The sequence below is a fragment of the Galleria mellonella genome, unplaced genomic scaffold, assembly GCF_026898425.1.
Source record: "Galleria mellonella isolate WM207_F2 unplaced genomic scaffold, CSIRO_AGI_GalMel_v1 utg1053, whole genome shotgun sequence".
NCBI lineage: Eukaryota > Metazoa > Arthropoda > Insecta > Lepidoptera > Pyralidae > Galleria > Galleria mellonella.
In genome coordinates, this window is record NW_026441968.1 from 1725601 (window position 1) to 1738805 (window position 13205).

Sequence of the window (13205 nt, forward strand, 5' to 3'; positions counted from 1 at the left end):
AAAAATAATACTAAAATATGTTAAAATAATAGTATATAAATTATAATATGTATTATAGAAGCAAGGACAAGGATAAGAAAAAGACTGTACCATCAAAATACATAGAGAACAAATCTTATTCTAAGTTTCAGAACGATTAACTGACTCGTTTAAAAGTTTAAAACGTCAAAACAAATGACATAACCTCAAAAATGTTATATATGAACAAATCTAAGTTTTTGTGCTGTTATTATCGAAAATTATTAACAAAATGGTCACATACAAATTCAATGCGGTTCAAGAGTTCTGCAGAACCAAAAAAGAAGACATATTCTCATACAATTCTTACGCCAAAAACTAATTTTCCGGCTCGGTCCAATAGTGCGAAGAAGGAAGAAATCCAAAAGGTAAATAGTCATTATTTTATGGTATTCTCATTGTCTTATGATATATAAAATATTTAAGTAATTAAATATAGATATGTACGTTATAAGATTGTAAAACTTTGTTAAGTAAATAAGATTTTAAAGGTAGAAAATTTTTAAAAAATTGTACTTTTCCTTCAAGTAATTTGTAATTATAATTTTTTGGGTGTCCTAACAATACTCAAATCCTGCTTTATTTTTATTTATATGTTATATAAAACATGAAAACCTATGTATATGTTTATTTTTTTAAAATCTAATTAATTCCTTTTTGCGTATTGGATTTACTTATTTTTTATTATTATTTCAGCCGTTAACTGTCCTTTGCTGGACATACGCCTTCCCATAAGGGGAGTTTGGCCAGTAGTTGTCACACTTGGCGACCACAGTTAGGCTTTTAAAAATGTTTTAAGAGGGACGCTGCTCCCCATCCCTCACCCTCCCTTAGTTGTCTTTTACGACACCCATGGGAAAAGGGGTAGCTTATTGTATGCCAGGGCACATATGGCGAGGGTTTACATATAGTATGTGGTAATAGATGCATGATGAATTTGTTAATTTACCTTATATATAAATATTTCTAATTTGTTTGACTGTATTATCCTATAGGAAGTATAAATGGCTCCTTTACAAAGAGTGATTGGTACAAGTTTGGACTTGTAAAGGAGTTACAAGTCAAAACTTGTACCAATACTTCTGTGTAATACTTTAGTACTAACCTCAGATGTAAATTCTGTACACAGTCAACATATCGTTTACAGGCAGCACAATTCTCCAAGCTCTACAACTGGCAAAGGGAACATCTGACTGGTCCTGAGTTTGTGTTACACGATGGACCACCTTATGCTAATGGTGATTTGCATATGGGGCATGCAGTTAATAAGGTTACTTTTACTTTTTTTTTTATTAAATTCATGGCTCTATTCAGTGCAGAATGATGATGAAATAGGCATATAAATATAGTCAAACTGAGGTTGAAGTTAGATACTCAGTAAGCCAAATGGGATATTTTTTTGTCTTGACTTTAGATTTTTTTATACAACAAAGGTGGCAAACAAGCGTACAACTCATTTGATGATAGGCAGTCACTATAGTCTATGGACATTTAAATTGTAGATGTTTAAATTTGTATATGTATGAATGACCACAGGATTTATGATATAATCCTTTTTTTATAAATATTTTTCATCTAAATTCACATTTACATATTACATTTAATACCGTTTTTTTTTATACAACTTAGAATGGGGAACCAGCTAACGGCCCACCTGATGGAGTGGTAACCATTGCCTATAGACATGAACAGTACCATGGACATAACATAGTATACCCCCCATGCGTTGCCATTCCTGAGGACTCAGGTGTTATTCCTCTGTACCCAGTAAATTCATGCCATATCCCACCCTTTAAACCGAAACACAGCCATGCAAATACAACTGCTTTATGGTAGAAACACGAATGGGACAGAGGTACTCAAGCAATCGACTTTTGTACAAAGTCTCCCTTTGGTGGTGTTTTACTATAAAATGCGAGAAAGGTGATAAAATTATAGAATTAACAGGTAAGTAGAATTAGGTCAATCAGCCACTAATTCTACTTAGGATGGCCCAGTGACCCTAGACGTATCTATTGATATATTTTACTGACCTAGGTATTTTTTTCATATGTCCATACCACTGGTTATTTGATTAGGACTAAGTATTTTGTTTAATTCCATTACCATTAGTATGTGTGTGACTGCCACTCTGAAGTGATACTGTGAAGATTAATTGTCATTATTACTATCAAAAGATCCATAACCTTCAGAATTTGTGAACAAAATGGCAGTCAAAGATTGATGGCTAATATTAATAGGTAATAATTCTAAGAAGAAAATAATTCTAATCAAGTAACCTGTAATATTTATTGATTGATATGTTTTAGCACTTGGATTTTTTTTTATACAACTTAGAATGGCAAACAAGTTGACGGCCCACCTGATGGAAAGTGGTAATCGTCGCCTATAGACATGAGCAGTACCATGGACATAACAGAATATACTGTTTCGCCCATGAATCATGCGTTGCCATTTGACTCAGGTGTTATTCCCCTGTACCCAGTAAATTCACGCCATATCCCACCCTTCAAACCGAAACACAGCCAAAGAAAAAAAGAATAAGCATAAGGAAGAATGTCACTGTCTCATTCTATAATGCACCATCTGATGAAGTGTCATATGTCTAGAGGGACTAGTATTAAAATATTTATCTGGCGTGGAAGCCAGATCGCATAGATCTATGCTTAGGCACATATATACACTGTTTTATACATACACCTCTGTTCCGGAAACTGTTACTTCAGACAAGGCATTGTTCATCTAATCATAACAGGTGTATGTCAACGCTTACATGTACCTTTGATTGCAGATAATAAAAGATATCAACAACCGCAGTCATGTACTTCAAGGGAATAGAGTTCATTATGTCCCAGGATGGGACTGCCACGGTCTTCCCATAGAGTTGAAAGCCTTACAAAAAGCGAAGAAGGCGTCAAAACAATCTGAACCTAACAGCCCTGTACATATAAGACAACTTGCAAGAGCCTTCGCATTGGAGACAGTCGAAAAACAGAAAGCAGCCTTCGAAAGTTGGGGTGTTATGGCCGACTGGAATCACTGTTATTTGACATTAAACAATAATTATGTACAGAACCAGTTGAGGCAATTTTATAAGATGTACAAATCGGGGTTAATATATCGTGCTTTGAAGCCTGTTTATTGGTCCCCATCATCCAGGTAAATACATTTTGCGATGAATGAATATAGAATGGTGGGATTCGTAAGAGGCGATTAAGGGAAGTTAATGGTCGAAAGATGGGCAACTGTGTACCTTTTACAACATTACTAAAGGCCCAACTGCGGTTGCATACCTATTTGCCAAGTGTGGCAATTATTGGCAAGGGATAGTGGACAGTTGACGGCGGATATGATGAGTATGTGTATGCAGTGTAGGACGACCCCCCACTAGTTCAGGTCCGTTCTTTATGGCAGTCAATGGGGGAGGCTTATGTTCAGCAGTGGACTGGCTGAAATGATGATGAATGATGATGATGAGTATGGAATAATAATTCCACCTGTGCTGGTGGTATATGCAGACAGTTTTTATGATGTTTATAATAGCAAATCATCTCATCTAGAATACAATAATGATGCCTGTAGTATCCCTTAAGGCTTGCCTAAGGACTATGTTGTTATGGGTACCAGTAAATGATGGTAAGCGAGGATGAGCTTAGTTGAATTGGCAGTAACAGCTCTATAAGGTACTGAAATGGTTTCTATAAAGTGTTGTACATTAATACCTTGCAATTTTATTACCATATTAGTTTGTAAATTTGCAATTTTGGAACAGAGATTACCATTTATATTAGTATGTAAATTGAATTTAAAACTTTAGTACAAAATTCCATAGCGACTTTGGATGTAACGCTGAGTTCGGGTGTAGTGACTGTTTTTAATGAATCATTTGTAACAAATTCCTAAAAATCCCATGCAGATATTGCGACTGAAGTTGACCGCTAAAGAGACACCAAGATTTCTTTCTTTCACAAACATTTCTAACCTTTTGTTTACATCCACACAGATGGTCAGCAAGTATGGAGACCTTTACCTATTGTTTATAGATATCAGCTAAGTGGGTAGGGAAGCGTATACGTTTCGGAGTTGAATTTATGGTTCAGTTACAAAGTGATATTTTGAGTAACAACTGAGTTTAGTGGTAATTACTGTTACGGAAATCATTTTTAATTTTTTAAAATATACATAGGATTTTAACACTTAAGTTTATACAAATAAAAATTGTTTTAGGACAGCACTGGCAGAAGCAGAATTGGAATATGACCCTCAGTACAAGAGCAAAGAAGTCTATGTTACGTTTCAAGTCCAAAAAGTACCTGGTATTCTACAAAATACGGCAGCTGGGTAAATGCTTTTCAGATTAAAAAAAAACACTAACATTTAGACTTTCGTGTTGCATGATAAATCTTTTTTTTTATATATATACAACTTAGAATGGCAAACAAGCTGACGGTCCCACCTGATGGATAGTGGTAACCGTCGCCTATAAACATGAGCAGTACCATGGACATAACAGAGTATACTGTTTTGCCCATGATACCCCTCATGCGTTGCCATTCCTGAGGACTCAGGTGTTATTCGTCTGTACCCAGTAAATTCACGCCATATCCCACCCTTCAAACCGAAACACAGCCATGCAAACACAACTGCTTCACGGTTGAAACACGAATGGGACATAGGTACCCAAGCAATCAACTTTTGTACAAAGTCTCCCTCTGGGAAATTTTTAGGTATGTTAATATTATAAGTGTGAAATTTGTTTGTTTCTCTTTATGCCATTTAACGGTTCACCCCATTGTCATAATATTTGGTCTACGCGTAATATACGGAATGAAGAAGGACATGGTCATGGTTCCGCGGACGGAGTCACGTGTAGAAGCTAGAGGTTTATAGGAGACGGGGATTAACGTTATCATTAAGATAAAATACATAAAATTACTTGGATTATCGTGACGTTTGGACCAGGTTTTTTTTAATGGGTGAAAATGGCATAGTATCCCGACTGCGCTATCGCTATACACTGGCGGGGTACTAGTGAGGGCGTGAGGAGTGGGGGCTAACCTTCCCATTACTAACAATCTCTTCCCTCCATAAGTTTCGACCAGGTTACACCAGCTCTCACAGGTAATTCCGAGGTTGCCATACTTCAGTAAATTTGGGTAGGAACATTCTGGAAGAAGTCTATTTATAAACAACCGTTTACAGCCTTTAAACTTCATGACTCTGGACACCGTGCAGAGTTATATTTTTTGTCAAAACAAATCAAACGAGCCCAAACACGACGGATTTTTCATGTATAGTTTACGAGTTCCTATGACCACTTTCAGACCAGCTTGATGGTATCATGATACTATATTGCCAATGAACTTTTAGCTTTTGCTAACTTTCAGCACAATCAGACTCCAGCAAGTGGTTAAAATATAGATAGATAGGTGTGTGGGGAAATGTTAAAAATGTCCACCCGTGCGATGCTGGGACGGGCTGCTAGTTACTAAATAAAAATGTTATAAAGAAATAAAATTTTGTTAATAAAAAAGTGTATCTATGTATTTGTAGAAATAATGTCTCTGCTATCATTTGGACAACTACTCCGTGGACCCTGGTGGCGAACAAGGCAATATGCTACAGCCCTCATCTCAAGTACAGTCTCGTGACCTTGAGCAGTAGACCTGGTGATATGTTCATAATCTGCAACACCCTGATAGAGTCACTGGAAAAGATATTTGGAACCGAGATTACGAAGATTGTCGAATTTGAAGGTAGATATATGTTTATATTAGTTGTTTACCACGACTTCGCCCGTGTACGTATCGTGAAGTTGAATAGCCTATAACTTCTTCAACGTAGTAAGTGAATGCTATAGAAATTCTATGAGCGTGTACATTATGGAATAGCAATCGAATGACGTCATTAAGCAAACAACCAAAAAGTGTACCTCCTTATTTGTGACGTGTAACAGTGGCATAGATATTTAATTTGAACGGTTAATGTAAACAATGACCATAATTCTTTTGACAGGGGAGAAAGGGATTGTTAGTAATGAGATATAAGAGCCCTATCGCTAGTAATACACCCTATTAGGCCGACCTGCACACGGTTCCTCCTAGAAACCATAGTGGTTAATTCTTGTTTAGCTGGTCACTATGGGCCAACTGGCCTGCCTTCATCCTCACCTGTCATCCCTCACTGCTACCCTGCCACTGTATACCGATAACGCAGGCGGGGTTACTATTCCATCTTCACCCATAAAAAAAAACCACTTTTGACATAGAAAATAAATCATCCAGATATAAAGGCGTACGCAGAGCAAGACAAAATACTGTGAGATTTATGTACCTCCTTATTTAGAATATTAAAAGTGTTATGTATAGAGATATAACCCTTTTAGTAGGGGGGGGGAGGGATTGTTATTAATGGTGACTAAGGACCCTGTTGCTAGCAATATACACAACCAGGTCGACCTCCACGTGGTCTCCCCTCTAAACCATCATGCTAAATTCCAAGTGTATTCATCACGAAGAGCTAACTGACCTGTATTTTCATCCTCACCTATCATACCTCACTGGTACCCTGGAAAAACGACGGAAACGCGTACGAAGTCGCGGGCAACAGCTAGTTTATTAATGTAATAAGATTAATATTCTTGATATTGATTGTCAGGTCATCAACTGCAAGGCACCACGTACAGAAACCATTTGACCAAAGAGACATTACCCTTCCTTGAGGGGGATCACGTCACGGACAGCAAGGGAACGGGTCTGGTGCACACTGCGCCCGCGCATGGCCCAGAGGACTTCTTAGTCGCACTTAAGAACAACATGACTGTGGTAAAATTTGAATATTCCTACTCATATTATATCAGGCATTAACTGTCCACTGCTGAACATAGGCCTCCCCCATAAGTTGGGTTTGCCAGTCGTTGCCATGTTTGGCAAGTGGGTGGGCAACCGCAGTTAGCTTTAGTGATGTTTTAAGAGGGATGCTGCTGTCTCCCCTTTATGTTTGCTTTGGCCACTTTTACGACACCCACGAGAAATGAAGTGGTGGCCCATTCTATGCCGGGACCACGCTATATATTTTTCTAATATTATACTTTAATTATTTATTTATTTAAGAATAAATTGGTCACTTCATTTCCAGGTTCCCAAAACGTGTAGTGCTCTCTATACATTCATTTCTTTTTTTTATGCAACTTAGAATGATAAACAAACTGACAGCCCACCTGATAGAAAGTGGTAACCGTCGCCTATAGACATAAGCAGTACCATGGACATAACAGAGTATAGTATACTGTTTCGCCCGTAATATCCCCCATTCGTTGCCATTCCTGAGGACTCAGATGTTATTCCTCTGTACCCAGTAAATTCACTACCATTCACTTCATGATACAAATTTAAATATTTTAAACAACATTTAAAAAAAATGTCTAATTTCTCAATAAAAATATTGGCTGCTGAGCAATCAATTGTCTGATTGTTGAATTACAATTGAATTGAATCAATCAGACAATTGAATTAATATAAGAATAATTAATTTACTCGTATTTAAGTCGTGAATGTTCGATTAGTTTCGGGTTCTAATATTAATTGATAGGGGGGAAAGGGATTGTTAGTAATGGAGACTGAGAATCCCATTGCTAGCAATATACCCAACCAGGTCGACCTCCTCGCGGTTCCCCCTGGAAACTATCATGGTTAATTTTTGATTTATCATGATGGGCTAACTGGCCTGTTTTCATTCTCATCTATCACCCTTCACTGGTGCTCCGCCAGCGTATCCCGTTAGCGCAGGCGGGGTTACTATATCATTTTCACCAATAAAAAAATAAAAATTAATTGATGATAAATATTTTTACCTCTTACCAATTTAATAGTTTGACCAAATGTTATCACAATATTTGGCATGGACAAAGACATTGTAGATAAATTATAAATGCTTTTAATTTTTTTTAATTTTGTTTTTAATTTGTTTTAGGAATGTAATGTCGACGAAGCAGGTCGCTACACCAATCTAAGTGCTGACTTCAATGGACTACCAGTACTGTCTGAGGGTCAGGATTTGGTGATAGAACGCCTCGAGGATTCCGTTTTGCACCGAGGGACGTATGTCCATTCGTATCCTCTCGATTGGAGGACCAAGAAACCTGTTATAATTAGGGCGAGCAAACAGTGGTTTGTGGACACTGAAGCCTTAAAGGAGACCGCTTTGGTGAGTTTGTCTTCAGCTTAAATTATTTTATACTACTATGTTGGCAAACTGACACACAACCCGTCTGATAGTTGACGGTTACCATAGTCTATGAACGTTAGCTATACCAAAGGTTTACGTGCCTCATCCCGGTCCTGAAGAAACCCTAATACGCTCTTTTAAATAATTAAAAACTAGTCTCTGAAGAAAACCTCGACAGGGAGCTCATTTCACAACCTGAGCGTTTGCGCGAAGCGCGCGAGCACTTGACTATCCGATGTGTTCAGCACTGGCCATTTTGTTCGCATTGTAAAACTTACTTTATACCTATAATATAGAGTCCATATTTTAATTGGTTAATTACCACAGACACTTTAGAGCTAATTCATTGATCCTTCGAGCCGGATGATTGATTTTCCGACACCCATTAGCCGATACGAACGATTTCTCAGTTTTAATTTGTTATTTCAGGCATCTCTCGACAATGTACAACTGCTACCGTCCTCGAGCGCGGACCAGTCTCGCCAAGGGTTCCGGAGCCAGTTAGAACGTCGCCCCTACTGGTGTATATCGCGGCAGAGGGCGTGGGGCGTTCCTATACCAGCCCTGTACCACAAGGACGATGTTCTCGTTGACGAGTAAGTATATAACTTTTTTATTCAACTTAGAATGGTAAACAATTTGATTTATCTTAGCTCTCAGCCATGGGTAATATGCAAAAAAACAGAATAGTTCATTAACCTAATGTTTTTTTCTAGGCGTATCATAGACAAGCTTTGCTTGCTTATAGAGGCGGAAGGTCCAGACGTATGGTGGACGTGCGATGTGAAAAATTTGCTTCCAGAAGACATTGTCACAGAACAGAAGTTGGATATCAAAGAAGTCGCTAAAGGCCAGGTTTGTTCTCTATAATCAATGTACGAATGAATGAGTATATTTTATTTGCATTATACAATATAGGGAATAAGCAAGACAGTTAATAAATGTAATGATACAGGTATATAATTTTATTAATATAATAAAATTATAACTGGGCGATGTATGTTCCTTAATATCTTTGGTGTTGTGGGTGATCATGGGCGGCGGTAATCACTTACCATCAGGTGAGCCGCATGCTCGTTAGTCTCCTATTGTTGTAAAAAATAAATAAATAAATTATTAATTAATAATAATTTATTATTTATTTATTAATAAATAATATATAAAAAATTTAAAAAACCAACTTACCTGCTTCATCCTTACCTATAATCTCTTACTGGTGCTCTACCAGCGTATACCGATAGCACAGGCGGGGCTACCATTCCATTATCATCCATTAAAAAAATAACTAGTGTATTATGCCTGTAGTTCTCTGGCTTCATTCCAGGACATAATGGACATCTGGTTCGACTCCGGCATATCGTGGACTACCCTGGGCGGGTCCAAAGCACAGCTGTACTCAGAAGGTTACGACCAACTGACTGGTTGGTTTCAAACATCGCTGCTGACATCTGTCGCTTTAACCGGGGAAGCGCCTTATAGGTTAGTTTTTTTTATATCCAGTTTGGAATCTTATTTTTTTTTATTTCAGCCGTTAACTGTCCACTGCTGGACATAAGGCTTCCTCATAAGGGGAGATTTACCTGTAGTTGTCACTCTTTGAAGCGGGTTGGCAACCGCAGTTAGGATTTTAGAGATGTTTGAAGAGGGACGCTGCTGCCTATCCCTCGCCCTCGCTTAATCGTCTCTTACGACATCCACGGGTGAGGAAGGGATAGCTCAGGGATATCTCTTCTTATCTTAATCTTGGATATCGGGATCTTAATAATATATTTTCCTAACTTACTATGTTTGCGTTTCCAACAATTGTTTCGACTTAGTCTGGAATTCTCCTTTTTTTTCTTTTTAATTTTTTTTAATGTAACTTAGATTGGCAAACAAACTGACGGCCCACCTGATGGAAAGCAGTAACCGTCGCCTATAGACATGAGCAGTACCATGGACATAACAGAGTATACTGTTTCGCCCATGATAACCCCCCATGCGTTGCCATTCCTGAGGACTCAGATGTTATTCCTCTGTACCCTGTTAATTCACTGTCATATCCAACCCTTCAAATCGAAACACAGCCATGCAAACACAACTGCTTCACGGTAGAAACACGAATGGGACAGAGGTACCAAAGCAAACGACTTTTGTACAAAGTCTCTTTTTAATATTTTCAAAAAATATTTTAAGTTTCTTACTTGTACTGTTTTTTTACCAGGTCTATATTTGTACACGGATTTGTGGTAGATGATAAAAAAAGGAAGATGTCCAAGTCAATTGGCAATATAATTGAACCCTCTACCGTCATACACGGCGGCAAGGACAGGAACGCTCAGCCGGCGTATGGCGTTGATACACTAAGGTGAGTTTTTTTTATCGAATGATAATGGAATGTTAACCCTGCCTGCGTTAACGGTATATGCTGGCGGGGCACCAGTGAGGGATGATAGGTGATGATGAAAGCAGGTCCGTTAGCTCGTCATGACGAATACATGTAAAATCTAGCACGATGGTTTTCAGGGGGTACCACGTGGAGGTTATATTGTTAGCAATGGGACTGGTAGTCCATATTACTAACAATCCCTTTCCCCTCTCATTAAGGCGAGTTTATACGACGCTGGCTCGTCCGTCATACTCGGGAACGGGTGGTATTTGTAGGGGCCGGTCTGCTTTAGTTACAACGACATAGAATAGCAAGTTAACGGCTCTTCTGAAGGGTAGTGGTAACCATCACACTCATAGTTATGAGTGATTCCTTATAACTTATCACACAAAATTGTATGAAAACGTTGATCCGCTTTTTTCAAAGCATTTGTATGGAAACATTCTATTATTATAATCTACAATTGTAAGCTATTATAATTTTGTACCAGGACTGCATAAAATTGAAGATATATCTTATGTCACAGATGGTGGGTAGCAAGCCATGCAACGCAGCATTCTCAAATAGTCATCAGCAAAAAACTGCTTGACGATTGTCAAAGTGAAGTCATCAGGATACGAAGCATACTGAAATACCTTCTTGGCGTAATTAATGACTTAGAAAAACCAGATTTTGACAGAAAACCCTCTTTAAATTATTTCGACGAATACCTATTAGGTGAAACATATGATTTTCTTAAACAAATAAGTGAACATTATAGCCATTTTAGATATAATCACATCGCACAGGCAACACTGTTTTTTATAAGTAATAAAGTGTCCGCTCTATACTGCCATTGTGTAAAAGATAGGTTATATTGCTCCCATAGAGAATCGGACCAAAGGTTATCTGCTCAATTAGTTGTTAATACAATATTAATATCTCTTTGTAAGGCATTAGGGCCTATTTTGCCGCATTTAATAGAGGAAGCGTGGCAACACCATCCGTTGTACGAACGACCGTTCCATTTCACGCGACAGTTGTCAGTTTTACCGCCAAAAACAGTTGACACTTCCCTTATGGTCGCCATGTTGGATCTGAAAAGAGATATTTGTTTGATTGCCAAAAATGAGAATTTGAAAAAGTTTGACGTCAATATTAAATTGGAAACGGATTTGTATGAGAAATTGAAAGAATTGAACCGCACAAATGATGCGAATGATAGTGTGCTATGCGAAATATTGGAAGTATCTACTGTTAATTTGGAGGTTATGAATGGCGGGAAAAATTGGCATATTGAAATGTCAGAGAGTGAAAGAAGCCAGTGTTTGCGATGTAGGAAATATAATGCTTTAGAAAATAGCGACAAATGTTTGAGATGCGAAGAAGTTGTTAATTTATTGTAAAATATTAAAAAGATAGAATACTATACCGATTTGTAGACCGTAAAAGTTGTGCGTTCGAATCTAGTGAATACAAAGAGTTTGTCAATTTAAATTAAAAACATCGATAATAAATCTTATTAATTATCCAAGAGATGGCGGTGGGCTCGTTCTTTACTACTATCAATATGCTCGACGAAATGGGTGCATGTCGATAAATACCTCTAACTATCAATCCCTCTAACCATTGCGGATTATAGTAGTTATTTAATTATTTATTTTATTATATAGATGTTAATTATGTACAATTAAATATTTCAAACCTAGATATGGTTTCTTTATATAAATGCTTCGACAGAAAAGGACTTTTTATTTATTTATACAGGAAAACCAGGGCTTCACTAGTATATACAGAAATTGTCTACAGTTACAAAATAATGGTCGTTTCCTGCAGTTTTACCCGCGTGAGACAGTATATATTAAATATCTTGTTTGTTAAATAAATATGTCAAGTACGATAGTCTGACTTTAACACAGGACTTTCTTTGCTTGGAGGCTAGACACTTTTTTAAAGGGCTTTTACCTTCTTCAGGTATATCAGCCCTATCGTACCCTGAACTGATATCTCAAATAAAGTTTTATCTACTTTCCCTACTCACGAAAAGAGAGGAATTAATGGGCATTAATAATTTACAGAGATGATCAAAAATTTTTTATTTTGGTTCAGCTAATATAGATTGAATAAAATTCTATCACAAAAGATTTCAAATAATTTTAATTGAAATGACTTATTTTTTATATCCACAATAGAAAAAAAAAACACGATGTACTTTGATCTTTTCCAAGCAGAAAAACTATAGAGTTGTCATGTTTCCCGCTAAATTAGAAAAAAGTCCCGCCAAAAACGTTATTTATCCAATTTCGCGTTCTTTTTTAAACTGTTATTTAATTGGTATAGATGATGTGTATTTTAAAATATACTTTGTATATATTCGAAGAATTATGAATAATAAATTTATCTTTTGTTGTACTTTGTTGTATTTGTTTTATTTCTTCGCAAACAAAAATGGCGGCATATCGTTAATTAATTTTTGGATATGGCCATTTCAGCTTTGTTATCTTCCATACATACATCTGTCACGTCTCTCTCCCATTGGGGTAGACAGACACAATAGAACGCCAAATGCTTATATTTTAGGTTATGATTAAATTATATACATATAATACCCCTT

The 13205-nt window shown here is 37.1% G+C and overlaps 1 protein-coding gene across 1 annotated transcript; it reads left to right on the top strand.

Moving 5' to 3' along the window:
• Positions 1-160: 160 nt before the first annotated feature.
• LOC113511024 (isoleucine--tRNA ligase, mitochondrial) lies at positions 161-13003 on the top strand. The gene is made up of 12 exons (XM_026894583.3): positions 161-386; positions 1166-1288; positions 2810-3177; positions 4246-4359; positions 5572-5774; positions 6676-6842; positions 7990-8223; positions 8674-8840; positions 8961-9099; positions 9569-9723; positions 10448-10591; positions 11139-13003. Exons 1-12 carry the CDS (start codon positions 192-194, stop codon positions 11995-11997), a joined length of 2868 nt encoding a protein of 955 aa, XP_026750384.2. The 5' UTR covers positions 161-191; the 3' UTR covers positions 11998-13003.
• The last annotated feature ends 202 nt before the right edge of the window (positions 13004-13205 follow it).

Excerpts from the sequence above, each read along its gene's own strand:
- LOC113511024 (XM_026894583.3), top strand. The coding sequence starts at position 192 with ATGTTATATATGAACAAATCTAAGTTTTTGTGCTGTTATTATCGAAAA. Across the intron at positions 4,360-5,571 it reads CTACAAAATACGGCAGCTGG|AAATAATGTCTCTGCTATCA; the intron begins GTAAATGCTTTT and ends ATGTATTTGTAG. Across the intron at positions 8,841-8,960 it reads GACGATGTTCTCGTTGACGA|GCGTATCATAGACAAGCTTT; the intron begins GTAAGTATATAA and ends GTTTTTTTCTAG.